Genomic DNA, 27,099 nt, shown 5'->3' with positions numbered 1-27,099 from the left:
TGTGGAGTGCGGATTGCACCCAGTGACTTTGTGCTGCCCTGTGCAAGGTGTCCATCGACGTCCCAAGTCACTGTGTGTCCCATAATTATAGGTACCGCCAGCCTAACCCTCTCCTCCACTTCTACAGCCTTTCTCCAACCTCCCCCCATTGCCTACCCTAACCTCCCCTCCCGCATCCTATACCTAACCCTTCCCTCCCCGCAGCCTAACCCCAACCTCCCCTCCCCGCAGCCTAACCCTAACCCTTCCCTCCCCGCAGCCTAACCCTAACCTCCCCTCCCTGCAGCCTAACCCTAACCTCCCCTCCCGCAGCCTATTCCTAACCCTTCCCACCCCACAGCCTAAACCTAACCTCCCCTCCCCGCAGCCTAAACCCTAACCTCCCCTCCCCACAACCTAACCCTAACATCCCCTCCCTGCAGCCTAACCCTAACCTTCCCTCCCTGCAGCCTAACCCTAACCTCCCCTCACCGCAGCCTAACCCTAACCTCCCCTCATCGCAACCTAACCCTAACGTCCCCTCCCTGCAGCCTAACTGTAACCTCCCCAAGTGCTTGTCCCTAACCTCTTTCCCTGCAGCCTAACCTCCCCTCCCCTCCCATAGCCTAAATGGCCCAGTCCAGCATTAGGTAGAGGAAGAAGATCGCCACGCAGAAAGCACTGCCGAGCACCGTGATCTGCCGGCTCAGCTTCACGCACCTTGTCAGCACCAGCACAGCTCTGCTGACACCGCAGCCCGGGTCACACTGACAAGCTCTCCCGAACGTGCACATAGTAACACTTGATATAAATTGTAAAGCGGCGCAGTGTGCGATGGTGAGCAGAGAGGGGAGGCTGTAGGTCTCAGGCGCCGATTGGATGAGATCTCTGCTAGCGGTGACAGACACAGAGAAATGTTACTGACTGCACAGCATATCCTGCAGCACCTGCACAGTTTTAAAAACAGGGTCACAAAATGCCTGTAGTGCATGTTTTGTGATTACTGAATCTCTCACATCACATGCTTGCCTTCCTTTCTAATCTCTTACATAGAGTATTTATCTTTATTTACTTACTTTTCTAACATACCTTAATCACTTACTTTACTGTCTGTCTGTCCATTACTCTTCTTTACCTGTACTCATGTCTTACCTACATTCCTTCTTTATTCTCCCTCCCTTGCTACTTCTTTCCTGCCTCGGTATTGCATGTGACAACAAGACTGCAGCAGTGCTGGCCCCACCCCTTCCACGATGTCATGAAGTGGGCGGGGCTTGCAGTACGAGGAGGAAGTGCTGCATAGCCCTAAACCCAGCCACTGTGAGAACGGAGAAACAGCACGGGCTGCAGCATCAGTTGTACAGGCTGTGCTGGGTGCTGTTACCAAACGCTGCCTGATCGGAGCTATGCTCCGATCGCGGCAGCAATCCAGTTTAAAGGTGGGTGCAGGCCACTGTGGGGACAAAGCAATGCAGACAGTGTTTCTTTCCTGTAAACACTGGCTGCTTTGCAGGGAAGCCTGTGGGCCTTTTTTCAATGGGGGGCCTGGAGCTGCAGCTCCATCCGCCCCATTGTTAATCCGGCCCTGGCTATATGCAGACAGGTGACACTATCAAAAATCCATTTACGGGTTAATCATTCAAAATTAGACATAGACTCTCTTGCACTTCTAAATTTATTGTGTATGTTCTCATTTGCCCGTGTGGCAAATACTACACGGGTAAGACAGAGTGCCCATTTAAAGTGAGAATGGGTCAACATAGGTATGCCATAAGAGAAGCCGTTTTGTCTGGACATAGTGATCAGCCAGTGGCAAGACATTTTGCCCTGGCTGGTCACTCTCCGACTGCTTTGAAACACATGATTATTGATCATGTACCCCCATTGGTAAGGGGTGGAAATAGATCCAAAATGTTATTGCAATGCGAATCCCGTTGGATTTTTTGTTTAGATACATTGAGTCCACGGGGCCTTAATGAACAGACTGGGTTTAGTAGCTTTCTCTGATATATTATTATGCCCTCCTGCATCTAGTATGGACTATAAACCTCAAGAATGATTATAACATCTGATATATGATATATTCAATGTAGTAGGTAACGCTGGTGTAATTATCATGTATGCTTACTTGGTTTCCTTGGTGAAGGGCGCACTTGGTGACGTCATATGGGAGCGCCTGTATAGCGGAAGTGAAGCCGGAGGCGCGGACTCTGACGGTGAGGGGGAGCACATTTAAGGGTGAGCGTTTTTACTATTTGTTATTGCCCTGACGAAAAAGCACTAGCTTTGAAACGTTGGCCTATACAAGTGGCTGTGTTTGTGCCTTATTTCCTGAGTGCCGCCGTTCAATCTCTCTCTACATAACAGTGTCAGCTGTATTTGCGGAAGGCAACGTGGACAGTATTTCAAGTAACAGTGAGTGTCGGACTTTGTGCATATTATATATATATATATATATATATATATATTTATATATGCAGTATACATTGTGTAGCTTCCAACAGTCTAGCACAACAGATGATGAATACATGTGCCTTATTGGTTACTATAAAATACCAATATTTTAGTCCAAAGTGAGCTCTGCTGTGTACAGTATGTTGCTGACAACACTCTACTATCTGTGAAAAAAATAATATTGTACTGTAATGTCTGTGTCCATACATGAAAAGTGTCTGAAGGAAACTGTTGTTTTTCACTTTGTCATTTTCTTAAATATTTACCAAGCATCTTTTGCACTTGCACCAATCAGCATCCGTGACATCAACCCAACACTGATTGGGAAGTCGGCTAGAGGGAACAAGGAATAATGATTGCTTTTCTCATCTATATGAATACTGTCACTGCAAAGCCCCCATAATATCCAATGGTGGCTGCAGAAATGTGCAAGAAGAAATGAAAAGGTGGAAATATCAATCATTTTTTGCACTTTTCCTGTAATTAAATGGAAAGAAAACAAAGTGTAGCTTTCTCTGCTAAAGTGCTAGAGAAAAAACATATTTTTATTTGTAAAACAGTTACCTGTCTACAATGGTCATTTAAACTTTACGTTTAAACATATTTTAATATGTATTATCATAACAAATAAAAAAATAGTACATACAGATGCATCCTCATGCATCTTGCTTGCGATGTTTTGTGGGCTATGAGTCCCGGCATAGCATACTGAAGTGGGTGCCCACTAAACAAACCTTATGGAGGCACACAGCCACCGTGGGTTGTGGGAAATGATATGCATGCTACCTGGAGATATGAATATCATGGCCGCTAGTTATTGTAATGCGGGCGCTACTGTGCAACATTTCATATTTATGGTGGTGGAGTCAAGGCAAGCTGCAAAAAGCAGCAAAGATGTATGGTGACACATCTGTACCAGAACCACACAGTGTTAATAAGTATATTGCTCATACAGTAAAGTAACAGACAGAATATATAACATTAGCAATCAAACTACCAATATGAATTACAGGGCTAGATCCAACAAGAATAAATTGCTCTATATAGGTGGCACCAAAGAAAATATATCTAAAATTCACTATATAGATAAATAACTGAAACGTAGAGAGAAATTTGCACATATGAAATAGAAACAATTTTAGTAAAAATTAGACTAAAATAAATAGAATAACAAAAGTGGTAAATATAAACATCAGAAAAAAGGAAGCAGGAAGTGAAAGAGGGAATGAAGGTATACAGTGGGAGCATGCAATAGTGAGTATATACAGTATATACAGTAAACACATAAGACAATGTCTTAGAACAACATAACATGGTAAAGAGTTCTAAATCCATTGGCGTGTACTTTATTTCCTTTTAAACAACCAGATTCATATAAACTCCAGATTTAGTTATGTGTTAACACTAACTGTATGTTGTGGTTATTCATTGCAATGTCATTTTTTTGTTGATAATGAGAATAATGTTCATTGTATAAACTTACTTGGTTTTCATTTACTTTAAAATTGTGTTTTGTTACGTTAGTGTTAAAAAATAGATACATATCATGCAAAGCTTGAGCCATAGTGGAAACAGCAATGTATACTCGGTAGGGAAGAGGATCTTCAGGAAAATTGTAATAGGTACCAAGATTCACCCCAGAGCAATTTTTAAGGTCTATGTTACGCATTATTGAGAAAAGTGAATTCTTCAACTTATTTTTAGACTTGCAGCGACGTTGAGTTATCCAGAGATCCTCCAGTAATGGGTCATTTGAATAATTTGGTTGATTGAATTTATCTAGAAATGATTCCACTCCAGGGATGTTACATACAGGAAGTGAAAACACAAAGCAGCAATTAACTGGAACACCTATATTACTGGGCACAGTAATCTCTCTTACAGCTGACCACGAAGCTGGAAGAATAAAAGTCTTATTAAAAGTAAATTGAGCCATTCTATGGATAAGAAGTGTAATGGACAAAGAATATGTGCCACACAATATTATAATCTCAGCAGTAGAATTCTGAATATTCTCAATTACTGACATTTTCCTAAAAATGTTTCTATCTTGTAAGCTGAATTCAATACATATCCCATGAGTGGTTAACTGTCTGCTTAGTTGTTGGAACTCCCGCTCTCCATTCTCATCATTTGATGAAATTATCCCAACCCAGTTCCAGCTAAAGAGTTTCAATAACTTTAAAATTGCCACAAATTGCATCTGGTCATTGTAACTTGTTCGAAAAAATTGTGGATAAATCCTTCTGTCACTCAGCGCAGGTTCTCTTGCTCCATAACTGATCTAAAATGAACATTAACTTATAATTAGTTGACAAAATAAGCACTTAAAAAAGCAGTTTTATTTCCTCAAACATGTTTGAAAATCTTATATTGTTTATTTATACTAATGAGGACTTTTCCACCATTACTCTGTTTTACATGATTTGTGGAAAATTGTAGAAATAAATTTCAATGTCAAACAAAAAATTTACTTAGGAGAAATTGGTCATTTATAAACAAGGCCGGTATGAAGCAATATGAAGAAAAAAAGCTGCACATTTCTGCTACAATTTTGAAAGTTTCTCATAGAAACATAATGTGATGGCAGATAAGAACTACTTGGTCCATCTAGTCTGTTAGTTGGATCAGATTTGATATAATTAATTCATTTATCAAAGTAAGAGAACATTGGGATTGTCTGTGTCCTCTGTAAAATGTATAAATGTGATATGTTTTATTATAATATGGTTCTCAGCCTATAAATGTGCTTATCCATACTCGGTGCATCTGCATGAAGCATTATTGGTCTAATTCTAATTGCCAAGTCTGCGTCTTTATCCTGATGTTGATGCTGATTTTGTGACTTGTTAGATGTCCACTTGCAGCACCTTAGAATTTACTGTACTGTGTGCAAATAATACACAAACATAGAGGTTCAGAAGCAACAGTGCAAATAGTAAATGATTGCCATGTTAACCAGAAGAATGTCAATAAAACCCCCATATTTTAGTTTTAGATCTGTATTAACTAGCGGTGTGCACCGGGCCATTTTTTTTTTGTTTTGGTTTAGGATCTGGATCTCCTTCTATTGTATCTGAATTAGTTTTGCCAAAACCACCCTTGTGGGTTTTAGTTTTGGATATGTATTTAAAAAAAAAAATCATCAAAACTGCTAAAATAACAGAATTTGGGGGTGTTTATGATCCTACTGTATTATTAACCTCAATTACATTAATTTCCACTCATTTCCAGTCTATTTTGAACACCTCACAGCTCACAATATTGTTTTTAGGCCAAAAGGTTGCACCAATATAGCTGGATGACTAAGATAAGTGACAGTAGTGGGCAGCACAAACACGTGGCACATCTAGGAGTGGCACTGCAGTGGCAGACGGGATGGCAGTTTTAGAAACTATGGGGGTAATTCCAAGTTGATCGCAGCAGGAAATTTGTTAGCAGTTGGGCAAAACCATGTGCACTGCAGGGGAGGCAGATATAACATGTGCAGAGAGAGTTAGATTTGGATGTGGTGAGTTCAATCTGTAATCTAAATTGCAGTGTAAAAATAAAGCAGCCAGTATTTACCCTGCACAGAAACAAAATAACCCACCCAAATCTAACTCTCTCTGCACATGTTATAGCTGCCCCCCCTGCAGTGCACATGGTTTTGCCCAACTGCTAAAAAAATTCCTGCTGCGATCAACTTGGAATTACCCCCTATGCCCCCAAAATGCTCCAAAGTGCACATAATGCAAGGAAAAGAGATGCAAGATGAAGTTGTCCTTGGGCCCTCCCATCCACACTTATGTTGTATATATTAAACAGGACATGCACAATTTTACAAACCAATCATTTCAGTGACAGGGACTGTTACTTGTGGCTGAAATTATTGGTTTGTTTGGACCCTCAAAATAAGATGGCAATAGGCAGTGGATAAACTGGCTTTAGTTCTTTAAATAGGCATGATGTTGTCATCATCATATGATTCCTCACCCCCATCAGTGTGTACATACTCTTCTTCACAGACTATACATTGGTCCCCACTGGAATCCACCATCACAGGTCCGCCTGTACTTTTTGGAAGTTATCGCTGGTAAAGGTCTTCCTAGTGGAATTTGTAATTCATTTTTATGAACTTCATCTTTTCCACATTTTGGGGATGTAAAAACTATTTCTGAGTACACATTGGAGGGTGGGTAACTTAAGTAAAACAAAGCCAGTTTGTGCAAGGGCATCCAAATTGCTTCTTTTTCCTGACAGTTTTGAAATGGTCTGTATGACATATAGAGAGGGGGCCTGGACTGCACACCCTAGCTTCTTATAATGGGATGTACTACCTTGCTGGAACTTAGGAACTACAATATAGGAACAAGGGTGCAGGTGCACGATACACCATTAAAATTATAACAACCACAATATAATATTCAAGGTTTTTGGCATATATTGGCCAGTAAATGAGCCTGCCCACCTACTTCATTAGTGACCTTGTCAGGCAGGTCCATAACACTATAGGGGTTCACCTCTGTGGCGCAGAGCACCCCCAAACTACCCCAGCCACACCACTCTAGGGAATCACACAGAAAAAGTATAGGAGTAAAAGATCAGTGTTAAGCAAATGAAAAAGGCTGCTGACTGGTCTGTCTGACCATTTGGATGTTGTCACTGAAATAATCAGCAACTATTATTTAAATGGTGACAGCATACATATGCTTCATTTGGTACAGCAACAGTATCACACAAATGAGTCAGAAATATATTTTTTGCTCTGGATCAAACACAGAGGCTATATCATATCTAGCAGTAGTGTACAGCAGCCGCAGTATTAGTAGTCACTGAGAGACACACCATTAGAAATATATTTTTTGCTCTGTATCACACACAGAGGATATATAGCAGTAGTGTACAGCAGTACTAGTAGTCACTAGGTGACACACCAATAGAAATATATTTTTTGCTTTGGATCACACACGGAGAATGTATAGCAGTAGTGTATGTCAGCCGCAGTACTAGTAGTCAGAGTGACACACCAATAGAAATATATTTTTTGTTTTGGCTCACACACAGCTATATTGCAGTAGTTTACGGCAGCCATAATACTAGTAGTCAGAGTGACGCTCCAATAAAAATATATTGTTTGCTTTGGATCATGCACAGATATATAGCAGTAGTGTCCGACAGTATTAGTAGTCACTGAGTGATACACCAATAGAAATATATTGTTTGCTCTATATCACACACAGAGGATACATAGCAGTAGTGTAAGACAATACTAGTAGTCACTGAGTGACGCACCAATAGAAATATATTTTTTGCTTTGGATCATGCACAGATATATAGCAGTAGTGTCCGACAGTACTAGTAGTCACTGAGTGATACACCAATAAAAATATATTGTTTGCTCTATATCACACACAGAGGATACATAGCAGTAGTGTAAGACAATACTAGTAGTCACTGAGTGACGCACCAATAGAAATATATTTTTTGCTTTGGATCATGCACAGATATATAGCAGTAGTGTCCGACAGTGCTAGTAGTCACTGAGTGATACACCAATAGAAATTTATTTTTGCTTTGCATCACACACAGATATATAGCAGTGGTGTATGGCAGCCACAGTACTAGTAGTCAGAGTGATGCACCAATAGAAATGTATTTTTTGCTCTGAGTCTGGATCACACAAAGAGGATATATAGCAGTAGTGTACAGCAGTACACAGCCCCTTATAGACAGAGAACAACACCTGGTCCTATACACAGCCACTTTATGCTATATGCAGTAAACTAATATGCAGAGCCCTAACACAGTGACAGCACACCTACACAGGCAGCACCCCTGGTTAATTTGACTCTCCTGCAACCAGTCTGCTCTCTCATGCCCCCTTTGTTCTCTCCGGCCCCCTTCCCTAACTCCAGCACCGAAGGAACACGTCCTTACTGTGCACTCTCCAAGTCCGGAGTGAAGATGGTGCGATCAACAGGACTATATATAGAATACAAAACCCGCAAGATCTGACAGCTGGATGATGACATTTTCCATTGTTTTTGAATTCGAGTCAGGTGCACAAAACCGATCCTGACTTGGATCCGGGCTCGGATCTCCAAGTTCGGGTGGGTTCAGTTCTCAGGGAACCAAACCTGCTCATCCCTAGTATTAACTTTGTGTTTTGGTTTTGCCAAAACTGCCCTCTCATGTTTTGGTTTTGGATTTGGATTTTTTTTCAAACATTTTAAAATAAACCTGCTAAAATCACAAAATGTAGACCTTTTTTTGTTCCTACATTTTTATTAACCTCAATAACAGAGCTGTGGTACAAACATGGCAGTTTATAGCACATCTACTTTATGAAACTTTGCCACACAGCAGTGGCAGAAAATAAGTGGTGCAAGATGGATAATAAAAAGGACATGCACAGTCTAAGAAACCAAGCACTTCAATTTCATTCTGTAATAACTCATCCCTGATAGAATCCATTTACAGAAGTCTCTGTAATTTGATGTAATTGCCTAAAAAAGGTCTTCTTGTGGAATTTGTAATTCATTTTGATAAACATCAGGTTTTCCACATTTAAGAAAGTAGCCTCCTATGCCGAACACTGACAAGGTTCCTGCCTTTGCTGTAAACTCTGAAAAAAGTGGAGGGTGTCAGCTTAATTAATGCAAAGTGAGTTTGTGCAAGGGCCTCTAAACTAGATATGTGCGGGTTCAGATTTACCCAGATTTACCCGGATCTCAAGATGGCATTTTATTGGCTCTCGGATGTCACGTGTTTCGGTTAGCCAAAATGAAAAATACCGATAAATCTGAACTCGCATTAATTATGGCGTTAGGTACTGAGTAAAACCGAACCTGCATATCTCTACTCCAAACTGCCTTTTATTACTCCAGTAGTCAATGGGACTCTGTGACATACCTGTTTGCACACTGTCAGTTGCAATAAAATAATATTTACACTCAGGAAAAGAATAGGGCATATGTTATAAAAAGATATACTGTACATTCAGTATAACATTAATATATCAGAACACATTATTTAAATGCACGTCAAACATATTAAATGCAAAAAGTTTTCCAATTACAATTAATAAATATATTGTCATATGAAACACTGAAGTTCCATCTATGATACACTTTGTAGAAAAAGTTTTTGCACAATTTCCCCTCCCTACCCACTAAGGTGTCATATATGTGTCAGGACGCACGGCCAGTGTTCCCGTGGTCTCCTGTATGGGCGCCGCCACTGTTCCTCTGGTCACATGATGGCAGGGGCCAATGAGAGACCATTTTCACTGACACTCCCTGCTGTTTCCTGTTCAGGTATAAAAGGAGGTTCTTTGCAAGCACTCAGGGCCTCTGTAACTAGTTACAATGTTAGCTTTATTCTTTAGCTGTTAAGCAGTGCCGTCCAGCTATATTCTTCAGTTGGTAACCAGTCCGGTCCAGCTTTACTGTTCAGCCAGTAACCAGGCCAGTCCATCTTTACTCTTCTGCCCAAAACCAGTCTGGTCCAGCTTTATTTTTAAGCTGGTTACCAGTCCGATTCAGCTGTATTCTTCAGCTGGTAACCAGTCCAGTACAGCTTTATTCTTCAACCGGTAACCAGTCTGGTCCAGCGTAATCTTCAGCTGGTAACCAGTGCAGCTTTATTCTTCAGCCAGTAGAGCTTTATTCTTCAGCCGGTAACTAGGCCGGTCAAGTTTAACTCTTCAGCTGGTAACCAGTCCATTCCAGCTTTATTCTTTAGCCAGTAACCAGTTCAGTCCAACTTTATTCTTCAGTCAGTAACCAGTCTGGTCCAGCTTTACTCTTCAGCCAGTAACCAGTCCTTTCCAACTTTATTCTTCAGCAGGTAATCACTCAGGTACAGAAACACTCAGTGGTCCAATACCAGAAATTCATACTTAAGGCAGTTCTCACTGCTACCCAAATCTCATGCAAAAGAGTTACATTCAGCCTTCTCAATTTCTGCCACGAGTCGCAACCGCTGAATTCCTATCATCACCTGAACCAGGTAACACTTTGCATAAAACTATGACAATATGGTCTATAGTTTTGTAGTGTAATTTCTCAATATTATGTCCCATCTGTGGTGGATGGCTGAACAGAAGGCAGACCTGTTCAATGTCATCCTCTCCTTCAATTATCATTGTATTTTCTCCATATAATGCAACCTGCAAAGGGCATGACAATATAGATTGCATATTTAGTGGTACATGTTTCCTGATCCAAAAAATATTTTCTGTGTAAAGATGGCAAAAATAAATACAGGCTATCATGTATAGACAAGAAGTGCAAGATGTAAATTTCTTACATACAGTAGATTTATCTTTTGTAGGAAATACACAGATGATGGTATATTCAATGAAACCCTATATATTTTCATCAATACATTTTTATTTTTTTCCCTCTAGTATAACAGGCCAGAATTGTTCTTGTATTAAAGGTTGGTAATTCTATATGAATTATTCTATCAGTAATGGTTTTAATTTTAGAAGTTACAGTAGATCTCTCTTTGGTTTATCTGTAAAAGAAGTTGCCTTAGAAACGATCAAAGCTTTATGTTTAGTTTTAATCACGTCAGGTACATTGTATCCGCTAGATTTGTGGGGTAGGGGTATAGGGAGGACTGGAGCACTGGTGTTTTAAACAAATCAGTAATTATTTAATTTGTATAAGGGTAGGTAATTTCAATATGTTTGCATGTGTAAATACCTGGTCAGACGTATAGTGTACATTTATTAGCTGTGGAGGTGCTCCCTGGAGAGTGTAGGAGTAAAGTTATTAAGGCACAAAGAAGAAAGTACTCTCTTGACGGTCACTCATCTATCTTTAAGTTTATGACTATTAAAACTTAACATTTATTAGTAATTATTAAAATTATTTAAAGTATAATTACAAGACAAGGACAAAACAAACAACACATAAATGGGCATTGATCTTAGGTTGTTCGTGTGACATCATAATTGCTCAAAATTGGACACTTCATTTACAGTATAGGATGCAATTAGCGTATGAGTAAATATGATACCCTACAACAACTGACCAGCAGATTCTATCGGGGTCTCCTTCTACCCAAGGTTGGTTGTTGTCCCCTGCAGTGTATCCTCATGGAACAGTCTCAGCCCTGGCAAGTTGCCATGCTGCAAATCATTTTCTTCCACTGGTAATTCCAGGTATTCCAGGTGTTCTTGTTGTACAGCTTTAGGTTGTGGGCTTTCCTAATGTGTGAGCTCCTTGTATCTGTTGTCGCTGAGTCCTTCCACTGTTTCTCATAGTGTTGGGGTCATCATGTTTCTGTTGTCTACCTCCAGTGGGGGGGTGGATCGGTTTCCTGATCCCTAGTACAGAGACAGTCTGGAAGCTGATGCTTGGGGTCTCCTTGGGGGTCAGTTGTTACATCCCTCTACTTCCCCTTCACTACATTCGTTATCTCAAGGCAAACTCTTGAGTCTAAGACCAAAGCTGCTGCAGGCATAACATTGTGTTGCTCTTGTCCGAGGGTTCTCCATCTGTTTGTCTGCAGCTTTCTGATGTAGAGCTTCTGTCAGCGCCATTCCAAAATCATCGTAGTGGTGGCCCATAGGCAATCTTGAAGTTCATGTCCCCTTTTGTCATAAAGTTCACTCCAGGGCTTGTCCAAAAATTTCTCGAACAATTCTTGCATTTCTGATCGGAGCAGCTGGCTGCTTCCCTCTTGGTTCACCTCCATTGACTCCTTGGGGTTTTGGGTTGGTCCAGGAGACCTGATTATGTGGTGTTGTTCTCTCCTATGGGTCTCGGTGACAGTAGAATTCCTCCTGACCTTCATTTTCACAGCATCACACTGGGGGCACTGCCCAGCATCATGATCCTGCTGCTGGCACACCTTCTAGGAGATTGCAGTGTCTTTCTTGCATTTAGTCTGACAGTGTTATTCTTTGTCATACCAGTTTGACCGCTGCACTATCTTCAGCAGATCGGCTGAAGTCACAGTGGGATGGCCACTTGTATGCTCCCATGCCAGGGTGAGGTTATGTTCCAGCGGTGTTGAATGCAGGGACCATTTTGGTGGAGTTCCACATTGTCTGCTGTATTCAGATCCTGACAACTGCTCCAAATGTGGGAGGGGTGGGGGTGGTTGCATGCCCTTCTGCCAAGCAGGGGTAGTTTGGCCCTTACCTCCCGCCATTACTTCCTACCTTCTGTCCATCAAGGGAACTCAGATGGCATTGTAACACGGTTTGTACACAGACAGGAAGTTCCTATGGTACCATGGAAAGAATTAAAAATACGCTATGCAGAGATGACCTCCACTGGGCTCAGTAAATTGTCACCATTGGCACTTGTGGTCTCAGACTAGGTGCCCCCATTTTGGTGCAATGCACCAGGCATGACTCTGAACAAAAACATCAAAAAATGTAATGCAAAATGGGACAATATACACACAATGCACCTAACATGAATTTGCTCACCAGCTATAACGTCAGCCTCCAGCCAGTTGACTGTCCCATCCCCTGTTTCCTGCATTAAAACATAAAGATACAGCCCGCTGATGTGGCACTTCTACATTTCTCTTACGGTTCCTGCCCAGCCAGAGGTGCTGACAATACAGTGGTGTGGACAATACAGTTAACAACCTTAAGATACTAAGGGGTACCTTCTGACAGCCTTCCTTTCATGGTGGCCTGACTGTGGAGAAACCAAGGACTTAACTGCAGCCTACCTTTAATGGGAGCCTGACTGCTCACTATAAACCTATAGGCCTAGTGCAAGGTCAAGAGATGCCACAGCCTAGTACTGACTTACTATACCTGTGGCCTAGCACTGGATCAAACGATGCCACAACCTAGTGCTGACTTACCAAACATGTCGACCACACAATAGCTTTGGGCCTACTGCCCACTGTGCCCTATCCTATTGCTGCCTGTATGAAGGACTGATGGGTCTATAGCCTGCCTAATTGGAACCCTCCCAATGCCTTGGGCCTAACCTGAACCCTTACAATAGCATTGGTTCTAATACCCACTGCGCCACGGCATATTGCTGCCATTGGGGAATGAATATCCTCCCTCCTCTATTGTGCCCAATGCCGCCTTGTGCTCCATGACATTAGAGCCTGTCTACTGTGCCACAGGCCTAGTGCCTGATGTCCCCACAGGACTGGTGTCTGAACCCTGGTGGTATAGGGTGTACACTGTTGGACTTACCAGTCTTGTGGTCTTTGGCTGTGCAAAGCATGGTTCAGCAACTCCCACTTTGTGGTCTCTGCTGGATGCTGGACAGTTTCCACAACCTCTGGTCTTCCTGGAGCCTTCACCTGGGCAGCGGTGGCAAATGCTAGCTCTTTTTTATTGCACACCACTGCCTCAGGGCTTCCGGCATCTTCACCAATAAGCGATGTCTCTTTGAACTTCAGCTGGCAGGCAATGGCCTGTTTCTGCTCTTTTTCAATGGCTGTCACCCTCCTGGACTTTGCCCTCCCATTAACTCTTCACTGCTATTTCCCAGCTGACAAACTGAGATACTGCGCCTGGCGCTGGCCAATATGAGTTAGGAGCAGTGACTATGATGTGGTGAGCCAAGATTGGCTCACCACTGCCACTCTTGATTGGCCCCCAGCATGTGAACTGTGATTGTCTCACTATTAACACTGGATTAAAAATGCAGCACTGTGATGGGAACTGATTCCTTCCCAATTCAGACCAACCATTACACTGCTGCTTCCATGAACACCAGCAAACTATGTTGCTATGTGGGCAGATGGGTACTGGACCTGATGAAGCCCAGTATCACAGTGCTGCCAGGTCCCTCCCATGCAAGGAGGGGAATGGCACATAAGCTGCAGGGCCAGTGACCTCATGAGTACACTTGCCCTTGCTACACCTACACCAGGAAAAAAGGCAGATGGTCCCCATTGGGTTATATTCTTGTTAGATAAGAATGTGTGTGCAGGGAACTGGTCATGACCATATGTTGGACATACAGGACCATACATGGGATATATGTCATTGTGATGAGCATAATTATAAGGAAGAGTTCCACTCAACTGTGAGGGTATGGTCTGGTGTAATACTGTCTGTCCATGCATAAGGCTAATTATGCCTATGCCAGGAGAGTCGGCGATAGTACCTGTAGAGGCATATCCTTATTCGATGATGATGTGTGTGTGGGGAACTTGTTATGTCCAACCATGGGCAATAAATGTCTTATGTGTCCTATATTACTATATTATTATGACATTTTATTTTTGGGTGCCACAAGATTTTTGCCATGCCATACATATGACACACATATGAACAATACAGGATACACAGAAATTAACAAAACATTAACAAAAAAACTAACACATAGCACAGTTAATAATTAGCAACACATATATAAGTACACACTACAGCCAAGATGAAAGCAAGCAAAGGAGTGTTCATCATACTAATGGGGACAGGCAGCCATCGGAAGAGATAAGCACTAATGAGCTAAAGGAGATGCAGGTATAGATATTCTCTACGTAGGCTGTAGTTGAGGTGTAAGAGAAGAGGGTTGTTAGAACAGGAGAGAAGAGGGTCCTGCTCCAAGGAGCTCACAATCTAAAGAGTGGGGGGCAGAAAGGTGACGGGAGGTGCAAGTAAGCAAAAGGCAGCCTTATGGAAGGAGAATTCCATAGATAGCCAGGGCATGAGGTACTGAGTTTGGAGAGGGACCTCAAAACTAGGTTATGCGGAATGGTATGCTTTGATGAACATTTGGGTTTTCAGTACCTGTTTGAAGCTCTGCAAGGTCGGAGAGAGTCTAATAGAGCGATGGTGCTCATTCCAGTTAAGGGGAAGCACAGGTAAAATATTGGAATCGCACATTGGATGCGATTCCAAGATTAGAGGTAGAAGAGAGGCTTTGAGTGAGAGGGAGTATGTAGGGAGATAAGGTTGGAGATGTAGGGAGCAGTGAATGTAGAGAGCACCTTGTAAATGAGGGTGAGGAGTTTGAAGAGGATTCTGTGTGGGAATGGTATCCAGTGCAGGTTTTGTCGAGAGAAGTGGCAAATGTAGAGTGGCGGGAGAGGAAGATAAGTCAAGCTGTGGAGTTGAGAACAGACCGGAGTGGAGCAAGATGGGAGCATGGGAGGCCAGTGAGAAGAATTTTCTATAGTCGAGCCGTGAGATGACCAGTGAGTCGATAATGAGTTTAGTCGTTGTTGCGTAGCTAGAACCGACAGGATTGAGCAAAACACTGAATATGGGGAGTAAAGGAGAGGGAGGAGTCAAAAGTGATGCCTAAGCAGTGTAGTTTGTGAACAGGGAGGATGATGGTGTTGTCAACAGTGAAAGAGATATTAGGGTGGGTGGAGACCCTGGATGGGGGAAAGATGATGTGTTCGGTTTTGCTCATGTTCAGCTTCAGGGAGCACTCAGACATCCTGGAGGAGATGGCAGAGAGGCAGCTGGATACCCAAGAGAGGGCAGAGAGGGAGAGGTTTGGAGAGGAGAGGTATAGTTGCGTATCATCATCATGGAGGTTGTATTGAAGCCATAGGAGCATATAAGCACACTCATGGAAGAGGTGTACATGGAGAAGAGAAGGGTGCCGAAAACAGAGCCCTGTGGGACACCAACACTGAGGATGGAAGGGGGTGAGATGGAGCAAGAGGCAGACACCAAGAATAAGCTGTTAGTGAGGTAAGAGGTACACTGCTGGAGAGGCCCATGGTCTGGAGGGTGTGGAGGAGCAAAGGATAATCTACAGTGTCAAAGGTAGGAGAGAGGTCCAGGAGTATAAGCATAGAGATTGAGGCATATCTTGCTGTGCTGTTTCCAGGAATTGGGGCTCTCACCTGTCCTAAGCAAATAGACAGATAGCCCATTGGGGTATAGTCTGATTAAATAAAGATATGTGTGTGCACAGGGAACTAGTCATGCCAATACACTGACCAAACATGTAATATAGCTGCCACATATGTCACTGTGGAATCCCCCACAGTACTATTACCAAATATCCGGGCACTTATTTAGGAACATAACCTGACATGTTACTATAGTATGCTTGCAGAAAACTGACTGTATCCTAGTGGGGACTCCAGCCATAAAGAATTCTGGCAGGTGATAGCAGTCCAGAAATACAGGATGTTCCCAAGAATCAACAAGGGTAGTAACAAGGATCAAGTTACTGGAACCAGGTACAGAGGACCAGGTGCCCACACTTGCAGGCATGAACTATAACTGGCAGGGACTGACAGTCAGAAAAAGGACAGAGGAGCCAATCCAGAGTCCAGCTTGGATGAACCTCTCCTAATTAATAAGCTTGTGCAGCTGGAATACTGCACGTGTCCTCTGCACAGCCCTTAACCCTCACAGCCACCATGCATCTCTGTTGCCAAGGAACAAGGAGGAAGCCACCGGCCAGAAGCACTCTGACATCCTGGTCACCTAGTAATGACCAGGACTCACAGGGATGATGAGCTGTGCCGCCTCGCAAAACGGGAGAGCCAACAGTCTGTGAGTCACCAAACACATCCTGGCTTTGCAGCCCCCACTTTCATTGGCCAGCAGTGCAGGCTGAGGCTTACTCAGATGACTGTCTATGGGGAACATCTGGATTATCAGGAATCTGTGGCTGTGCAAGGTCCATTCTGTGCATATGCAGTTTGGGCCTTGTGATGATGCCTATAGTTTCAAACTACTCCTGATTGAAAGGCAGTGGTGCTGAGGTTGTAGGGAGGGGCCATAGGGAGGGCTGCATTCCTGAAAATGGGGGCACTTTGCCTCCATTTTCTGGGAGGGGAGAGGCAAGGGTCTGCTTGTGACCTTTCCATTGGCCAGTTGCATAAACTGTGGCTAAAGCTGGGCATTCACTATACAATTTTCTAGCAGATCATATGTCAGATCTGGCTGTTTCATCCCGCTGTCAGATTCTCATGGGTTTTGGATTCCATATAAGGAGCTTTGCATCGCCGCCATTTCCACTGCAGTCCTGGAGAGTTTAGCCAGAGGACGTGTCTCCTCAGTGTCTGTGTAGGAAAGCGGTGTGGCATGTGAGGTGGTGAACAGCTCTTTTGTATCATTCCAGTGCTGCTGTCCTGTGCTGCATCAGTCCAGTGGTGCTTTACAATTCCAGTTCAGTGGTACTCTCCTGTGCTGCTATAAGTCCAGTGGTGGTGTCCTGTGCTGCCATATGTACAGTGCTGCTGTATAAGTCCAGTCCAGTGGTGCTGTCTTGTGCTGCACCAGTACAATGGTGGTGTCCTGTACTGCCATTAGCTCAGTGGTGTTGTCCTGTGCTGCCATAAGTCCAGTGGTGCTGCTTTATAAGTCCAGTCCAGTGGTGCTGTCTTGTGCTGCACCAGTACAATGGTGGTGTCCTGTACTGCCATTAGCTCAGTGGTGTTGTCCTGTGCTGCCATAAGTCCAGTGGTGCTGCTTTATAAGTCCAGTCCAGTGGTGCTGCCGTATAAGTCCAGCGGTACTGCTGTATAAGTCCAGGGGTTCTTCCAAATAATTCCTGCGGTACTGCTGTATAAGTCCAGGGGTACTGCCATATAAGTCCAGCGGTACAGCCATATAGTTCAGCTGTACTGCCATATAAATCCAGGGGTACTGCCGTATATGTCCAGGGGCACTGCCGTATAAGTCCAGCGGTACTGCCGTGTAAGTCCAGTGGTGCTGTCCTGTGCTGTATATTATTTACTCCAAATAAAGGGGTTATTAATATTTAATGCAAATAATTTGTACAGGTTTTGCCTAGAGATGAGCGGGTTCGGTTTCTCTGAATCCGAACCCGCCAGAACTTCATGTTTTTTTTCACGGGTCCGAGCGACTCGGATCTTCCCGCCTTGCTCGGTTAACCCGAGCGCGCCCGAACGTCATCATGACGCTGTCGGATTCTCGCGAGGCTCGGATTCTATCGCGAGACTCGGATTCTATATAAGGAGCCGCGCGTCGCCGCCATTTTCAGTTTCACACGTGCATTGAGATTGATAGGGAGAGGACGTGGCTGGCGTCCTCTCCGTTTAGAATAGATTAGAGAGACACTTGATTTACTAATTTTGGGGAGCATTAGGAGTACTCAGTACAGTGCAGAGTTTTGCTGATAGTGACCACCAGTTTTATTTATAATCCGTTCTCTGCCTGAAAAAAGCGATACACAGCACACAGTGACTCAGTCACATACCATATCTGTGTGCACTGCTCAGGCTCAGGCCAGTGTGCTGCATCATCTATTATCTATATATAATATTATATATATCTGTCTGACTGCTCAGCTCACACAGCTTATAATTGTGGGGGAGACTGGGGAGCACTACTGCAGTGCCAGTTATAGGTTATAGCAGGAGCCAGGAGTACATAATATATTATATAGTGAGTGACCACCAGACACACAGTGCAGTTTATTTAATATATCCGTTCTCTGCCTGAAAAAAGCGATACACACAGTGACTCAGTCAGTCACATACCATATCTGTGTGCACTGCTCAGGCTCAGGCCAGTGTGCTGCATCATCTATATATATTATATATCTGTCTGACTGCTCAGCTCACACAGCTTATAATTGTGGGGGAGACTGGGGAGCACTACTGCAGTGCCAGTTATAGGTTATAGCAGGAGCCAGGAGTACATAATATTATATTAAAATTAAACAGTGCACACTTTTGCTGCAGGAGTGCCACTGCCAGTGTGACTAGTGACCAGTGACCTGACCACCAGTATATATAATATTAGTAGTATACTATCTCTTTATCAACCAGTCTATATATTAGCAGCAGACACAGTACAGTGCGGTAGTTCACGGCTGTGGCTACCTCTGTGTCGGCACTCGGCAGCCCGTCCATAATTGTATATACCACCTAACCGTGGTTTTTTTTTCTTTCTTTATACATACATACTAGTTACGAGTATACTATCTCTTTATCAACCAGTCTATATTAGCAGCAGACACAGTACAGTGCGGTAGTTCACGGCTGTGGCTACCTCTGTGTCGGCACTCGGCAGCCCGTCCATAATTGTATATACCACCTAACCGTGTTTTTTTTTTCTTTCTTTATACATACATACTAGTTACGAGTATACTATCTCTTTATCAACCAGTCTATATATTAGCAGCAGACACAGTACAGTGCGGTAGTTCACGGCTGTGGCTACCTCTGTGTCGGCACTCGGCAGCCCGTCCATAATTGTATATACCACCTAACCGTGGTTTTTTTTTCTTTCTTTATACATACATACTAGTTACGAGTATACTATCTCTTTATCAACCAGTCTATATTAGCAGCAGACACAGTACAGTGCGGTAGTTCACGGCTGTGGCTACCTCTGTGTCGGCACTCGGCAGCCCGTCCATAATTGTATATACCACCTAACCGTGGTTTTTTTTTCTTTCTTTATACATACATACTAGTTACGAGTATACTATCTCTTTATCAACCAGTCTATATATTAGCAGCAGACACAGTACAGTGCGGTAGTTCACGGCTGTGGCTACCTCTGTGTCGGCACTCGGCAGCCCGTCCATAATTGTATATACCACCTAACCGTGGTTTTTTTTTCTTTCTTTATACATACATACTAGTTACGAGTATACTATCTCTTTATCAACCAGTCTATATTAGCAGCAGACACAGTACAGTGTGGTAGTTCACGGCTGTGGCTACCTCTCTGACGGCACTCGGCAGCCCGTCCATAATTGTATATACCACCTAACCGTGGTTTTTTTTTCTTTCTTTATACATACATACTAGTTACGAGTATACTATCTCTTTATCAACCAGTCTATATTAGCAGCAGACACAGTACAGTGCGGTAGTTCACGGCTGTGGCTACCTCTGTGTCGGCACTCGGCAGCCCGTCCATAATTGTATATACCACCTAACCGTGGTTTTTTTTTCTTTCTTTATACATACATACTAGTTACGAGTATACTATCTCTATATCAACCAGTCTATATTAGCAGCAGACACAGTACAGTGCGGTAGTTCACGGCTGTGGCTACCTCTGTGTCGGCACTCGGCAGCCCGTCCATAATTGTATATACCACCTAACCGTGGTTTTTTTTTATTTCTTTATACATACATACTAGTTACGAGTATACTATCTCTTTATCAACCAGTCTATATATTAGCAGCAGACACAGTACAGTGCGGTAGTTCACGGCTGTGGCTACCTCTGTGTCGGCACTCGGCAGCCCGTCCATAATTGTATACTAGTATCCAATCCATCCATCTCCATTGTTTACCTGAGGTGCCTTTTAGTTGTGCCTATTAAAATATGGAGAACAAAAATGTTGAGGTTCCAAAATTAGGGAAAGATCAAGATCCACTTCCACCTCGTGCTGAAGCTGCTGCCACTAGTCATGGCCGAGACGATGAAATGCCAGCAACGTCGTCTGCCAAGGCCGATGCCCAATGTCATAGTACAGAGCATGTCAAATCCAAAACACCAAATATCAGTAAAAAAAGGACTCCAAAACCTAAAATAAAATTGTCGGAGGAGAAGCGTAAACTTGCCAATATGCCATTTACCACACGGAGTGGCAAGGAACGGCTGAGGCCCTGGCCTATGTTCATGGCTAGTGGTTCAGCTTCACATGAGGATGGAAGCACTCAGCCTCTCGCTAGAAAAATGAAAAGACTCAAGCTGGCAAAAGCAGCACAGCAAAGAACTGTGCATTCTTCGAAATCCCAAATCCACAAGGAGAGTCCAATTGTGTCGGTTGCGATGCCTGACCTTCCCAACACTGGACGTGAAGAGCATGCGCCTTCCACCATTTGCACGCCCCCTGCAAGTGCTGGAAGGAGCACCCGCAGTCCAGTTCCTGATAGTCAGATTGAAGATGTCAGTGTTGAAGTACACCAGGATGAGGATATGGGTGTTGCTGGCGCTGGGGAGGAAATTGACCAGGAGGATTCTGATGGTGAGGTGGTTTGTTTAAGTCAGGCACCCGGGGAGACACCTGTTGTCCGTGGGAGGAATATGGCCGTTGACATGCCAGGTGAAAATACCAAAAAAATCAGCTCTTCGGTGTGGAGGTATTTCACCAGAAATGCGGACAACAGGTGTCAAGCCGTGTGTTCCCTTTGTCAAGCTGTAATAAGTAGGGGTAAGGACGTTAACCACCTCGGAACATCCTCCCTTATACGTCACCTGCAGCGCATTCATAATAAGTCAGTGACAAGTTCAAAAACTTTGGGTGACAGTGGAAGCAGTCCACTGACCAGTAAATCCCTTCCTCTTGTAACCAAGCTCACGCAAACCACCCCACCAACTCCCTCAGTGTCAATTTCCTCCTTCCCCAGGAATGCCAATAGTCCTGCAGGCCATGTCACTGGCAATTCTGACGAGTCCTCTCCTGCCTGGGATTCCTCCGATGCATCCTTGCGTGTAACGCCTACTGCTGCTGGCGCTGCTGTTGTTGCCGCTGGGAGTCGATGGTCATCCCAGAGGGGAAGTCGTAAGCCCACTTGTACTACTTCCAGTAAGCAATTGACTGTTCAACAGTCCTTTGCGAGGAAGATGAAATATCACAGCAGTCATCCTACTGCAAAGCGGATAACTGAGGCCTTGGCATCCTGGGTGGTGAGAAACGTGGTTCCGGTATCCATCATTACTGCAGAGCCAACTAGAGACTTGTTGGAGGTACTGTGTCCCCGGTACCAAATACCATCTAGGTTCCATTTCTCTAGGCAGGCGATACCGAAAATGTACACAGACCTCAGAAAAAGAGTCACCAGTGTCCTAAAAAATGCAGCTGTACCCAATGTCCACTTAACCACGGACATGTGGACAAGTGGAGCAGGGCAGGGTCAGGACTATATGACTGTGACAGCCCACTGGGTAGATGTATGGACTCCCGCCGCAAGAACAGCAGCGGCGGCACCAGTAGCAGCATCTCGCAAACGCCAACTCTTTCCTAGGCAGGCTACGCTTTGTATCACCGGTTTCCAGAATACGCACAGAGCTGAAAACCTCTTACGGCAACTGAGGAAGATCATCGCGGAATGGCTTACCCCAATTGGACTCTTCTGTGGATTTGTGGCATCGGACAACGCCAGCAATATTGTGTGTGCATTAAATATGGGCAAATTCCAGCACGTCCCATGTTTTGCACATACCTTGAATTTGGTGGTGCAGAATTTTTTAAAAAACGACAGGGGCGTGCAAGAGATGCTGTCGGTGGCCAGAAGAATTGCGGGACACTTTCGGCGTACAGGCACCACGTACAGAAGACTGGAGCACCACCAAAAACTACTGAACCTGCCCTGCCATCATCTGAAGCAAGAAGTGGTAACGAGGTGGAATTCAACCCTCTATATGCTTCAGAGGTTGGAGGAGCAGCAAAAGGCCATTCAAGCCTATACAATTGAGCACGATATAGTAGGTGGAATGCACCTGTCTCAGGCGCAGTGGAGAATGATTTCAACGTTGTGCAAGGTTCTGATGCCCTTTGAACTTGCCACACGTGAAGTCAGTTCAGACACTGCCAGCCTGAGTCAGGTCATTCCCCTCATCAGGCTTTTGCAGAAGAAGCTGGAGGCATTGAAGAAGGAGCTAAAAGGGAGCGATTCCGCTAGGCATGTGGGACTTGTGGATGCAGCCCTTAATTCGCTTAACAAGGATTCACGGGTGGTCAATCTGTTGAAATCAGAGCACTACATTTTGGCCACCGTGCTCGATCCTAGATTTAAAGCCTACCTTGGATCTCTCTTTCCGGCAGACACAGGTCTGCTGGGGTTGAAAGACCTGCTGGTGACAAAATTGTCCAGTCAAGCGGAACGCGACCTGTCAACATCTCCTCCTTCACATTCTCCCGCAACTGGGGGTGCGAGGAAAAGGCTCAGAATTCCGAGCCCACCCGCTGGCGGTGATGCAGGGCAGTCTGGAGCGACTGCTGATGCTGACATCTGGTCCGGACTGAAGGACCTGACAACGATTACGGACATGTCGTCTACTGTCACTGCATATGATTCTCTCAACATTGATAGAATGGTGGAGGATTATATGAGTGACCGCATCCAAGTAGGCACGTCACACAGTCCGTACTTATACTGGCAGGAAAAAGAGGCAATTTGGAGGCCCTTGCACAAACTGGCTTTATTCTACCTAAGTTGCCCTCCCACAAGTGTGTACTCCGAAAGAGTGTTTAGTGCCGCCGCTCACCTTGTCAGCAATCGGCGTACGAGGTTACATCCAGAAAATGTGGAGAAGATGATGTTCATTAAAATGAATTATAATCAATTCCTCCGCGGAGACATTGACCAGCAGCAATTGCCTCCACAAAGTACACAGGGAGCTGAGATGGTGGATTCCAGTGGGGACGAATTGATAATCTGTGAGGAGGGGGATGTACACGGTGATATATCGGAGGGTGAAGATGAGGTGGACATCTTGCCTCTGTAGAGCCAGTTTGTGCAAGGAGAGATTAATTGCTTCTTTTTTGGGGGGGGTCCAAACCAACCCGTCATATCAGTCACAGTCGTGTGGCAGACCCTGTCACTGAAATGATGGGTTGGTTAAAGTGTGCATGTCCTGTTTTGTTTATACAACATAAGGGTGGGTGGGAGGGCCCAAGGACAATTCCATCATGCACCTCTTTTTTCTTTTCTTTTTCTTTGCATCATGTGCTGATTGGGGAGGGTTTTTTGGAAGGGACATCCTGCGTGACACTGCAGTGCCACTCCTAGATGGGCCCGGTGTTTGTGTCGGCCACTAGGGTCGCTAATCTTACTCACACAGTCAGCTACCTCATTGCGCCTCTTTTTTTCTTTGCGTCTTGTGCTGTTTGGGGAGGGTTTTTTGGAAGGGACATCCTGCGTGACACTGCAGTGCCACTCCTAGATGGGCCCGGTGTTTGTGTCGGCCACTAGGGTCGCTAATCTTACTCACACAGTCAGCTACCTCATTGCGCCTCTTTTTTTCTTTGCGTCATGTGCTGTTTGGGGAGGGTTTTTTGGAAGGGACATCCTGCGTGACACTGCAGTGCCACTCCTAGATGGGCCCGGTGTTTGTGTCGGCCACTAGGGTCGCTAATCTTACTCACACAGCTACCTCATTGCGCCTCTTTTTTTCTTTGCGTCATGTGCTGTTTGGGGAGGGTTTTTTGGAAGGGCCATCCTGCGTGACACTGCAGTGCCACTCCTAGATGGGCCCGGTGTTTGTGTCGGCCACTAGGGTCGCTAATCTTACTCACACAGCTACCTCATTGCGCCTCTTTTTTTCTTTGCGTCATGTGCTGTTTGGGGAGGGTTTTTTGGAAGGGACATCCTGCGTGGCACTGCAGTGCCACTCCTAGATGGGCCCGGTGTTTGTGTCGGCCACTAGGGTCGCTTATCTTACTCACACAGCGACCTCGGTGCAAATTTTAGGACTAAAAATAATATTGTGAGGTGTGAGGTATTCAGAATAGACTGAAAATGAGTGTAAATTATGGTTTTTGAGGTTAATAATACTTTGGGATCAAAATGACCCCCAAATTCTATGATTTAAGCTGTTTTTTAGTGTTTTTTGAAAAAAACACCCGAATCCAAAACACACCCGAATCCGACAAAAAAAATTCGGTGAGGTTTTGCCAAAACGCGTTCGAACCCAAAACACGGCCGCGGAACCGAACCCAAAACCAAAACACAAAACCCGAAAAATTTCAGGCGCTCATCTCTAGTTTTGCCCTGTGTGGTGTAGGGATACGTTCTCCTGTGCTGCTTATTATTATGATGACTCCAAATAAAAGTGTTATTATCCAAATAATTTTTACATGCTTTGCCATGTGTGGTTTAGGAGTACGCTCTCCTGTGCTGCTTATTATCATAATAACTCCAAATAAAAGGGTTATTTTCCAAAAAATGTTAAAGGCTTTGCCGTGTGTGTGCGGTTTAGCGGTATGCTCTCATGTGCTGCATATTATTATAATTACTCCAAATAAAAGGGTTATTATCCAAATAATTTTAAAGGCTTTGCCGTGTGTGTGTGTGTGTGTGTGTGTGTGTGTGTGTGTGTGTGTGTGTGTATGGACTAGGGGTATGCTCTCCTGTGTTGCATATTATTATAATAACCCCAAATAAAAGTTTTATTATCCAAATAATTTTTACACGGCTTGCCCTGCGTGGTGTAGGGGTATGCTCTCCTGTGTCGTATATTATTATATAACTCCCAAAACATAAGGAGAACAAAAATATGGAGGATAAAATAGGGAAATATCAAGAACCAATTCCTCCTAGGGCTGAAGCTGCTGCCATTAGTCATGACATAGACAATGAAATGTCATCATCGTTGTCTGCCAAGACCGATGCCCAATGTCATAGTAGAGGGCATGTAAAATGAAAAAAGCCAAAGTTCAGTAAAATTACCCAAAAATATACATTTAAATGGTCTGAGGAGCAATGTAAACTTGCCAATATGCCATTTACGACATGGAGTGGCAAGGAATGGCTAAGGCCCTGGCCTATGTTCATGACTAGTGGTTCAGCTTCACATGACGATAGAAGCCCTCATCCTCCCACTAGAAAAATGAAAAGAGTTAAGCTGGCAAAAGCACAGCAAATAACTGTGCATTCTAAGATGGTAACACAAATCTTGCACCCCGGTCCCATACATAGTATTAGGGACCCCCAGTGACAGAGAAGCCTTGTCAATTGGCCTTGGGGCTTAACCCTATATATGCAGATATACGCAACTAAGATCTCTGTATTATATGATTATTATGTAGTATTATTTTTCACTCAGTGTGAATTAGGGAACACAAATAGTTTTTTCTTACACAGAATTACCTCTCCCTTTTAGCACCTGAGTGACATCACAATCTGATTGAGCAGCTTACCAATAGATGTGCATGGTATCACAAATCCTCAAGGAGAGTCCAAGTGTGTTGGCGGTTGCGATGCCTGACCTTCACACCACTCGTTGGGAAGAGGTGGCTCCTTCCACCATTTTCATGCCCTCTGCAAGTGCTGGTAGGAACACCCAGCACCCACAGTCCAGTTTCTGATATTCAAATTGAAGATGTCACTGTTGAAGTAAACCAGGATGAGGATATGGGTGTTGCTGGCGCTGAGGAGGAAGTTGACAAGGAGTATTCTGATGGTGATGTGGTTTGTTTAAATCAGGCACCAGGGGAGACAGTTGTTGTCCGTGGGATGAATAAGCCCATTGTCATGCCTGGGAAAAATACCAATAAAGCCACTTCTTTGGTGTGGAATAATTTATCCACAAATGTGGAGGTGTCAAGCCATCTGTTGCCTTTGTCAATCCATAATAAGCCTAGTTTTTAAAAGTACCATCCTGTCTGCCACTGCAGTGCCACTCTTAGATTGGCCAGGTGTTTGTGCTGCCCACTTGGGTTTGCTTAGCTAAGTAATTCATCTACCTCATTGCACATTTTTTTTTCTTTGCATTATGTGCTCTTTGGGGCCTAGATTTTAAAATTGCCATCCTGTCTGACACTGCAGTGCCACTCCTAGATGGGCCAGATGTTTGTTCCACCCACTTGGGTCGCTTAGCTTGGCCATCCAGCTACCTCATTGCACCTCTTTTTCTTCTTTGCATTGTGTGCTCTTTGGGGCCTAGTTTTTAAAAGTGCCATCCTGACACTGCAGTGCCGCTCCTAGATGGGTCAGGTGTTTGTGCCGCCCACTTGGGTCGCTTAGCTTCATCAACCAGCGACCTCGCTGCAACCTTTTGGCCGAAAAACTATATTGTGAGATGTGAGGTGTTCAGAATAGACTGGAAATGATAGT

At 44.0% G+C, this 27,099-nt stretch overlaps 1 protein-coding gene across 2 annotated transcripts in view; it reads right to left on the bottom strand.

The window, feature by feature from the left end:
* Positions 1-27,099, bottom strand: part of LOC135014379 (extracellular calcium-sensing receptor-like) — a 365,092-nt gene that overhangs the window by 271,344 nt on the left and 66,649 nt on the right. The window contains exon 2 of one of the 2 annotated variants that reach the window (XM_063952710.1): positions 3,649-4,717. The exons of the other annotated variant lie outside the window; for it this stretch is intronic. Within the exon in view, the coding sequence (XP_063808780.1) occupies positions 3,821-4,717 (897 nt within the window). The 3' untranslated portion in view covers positions 3,649-3,820. Of the gene's footprint in view, positions 1-3,648; positions 4,718-27,099 lie in introns of those variants that run through there. 2 annotated transcript variants of the gene reach the window in all.

Source organism: Pseudophryne corroboree, chromosome 1 (genome assembly GCF_028390025.1).
Source record: "Pseudophryne corroboree isolate aPseCor3 chromosome 1, aPseCor3.hap2, whole genome shotgun sequence".
Classification (NCBI taxonomy): Eukaryota; Metazoa; Chordata; class Amphibia; order Anura; family Myobatrachidae; genus Pseudophryne; species Pseudophryne corroboree.
This window is presented reverse-complemented; position numbering and strand designations above follow the sequence as displayed.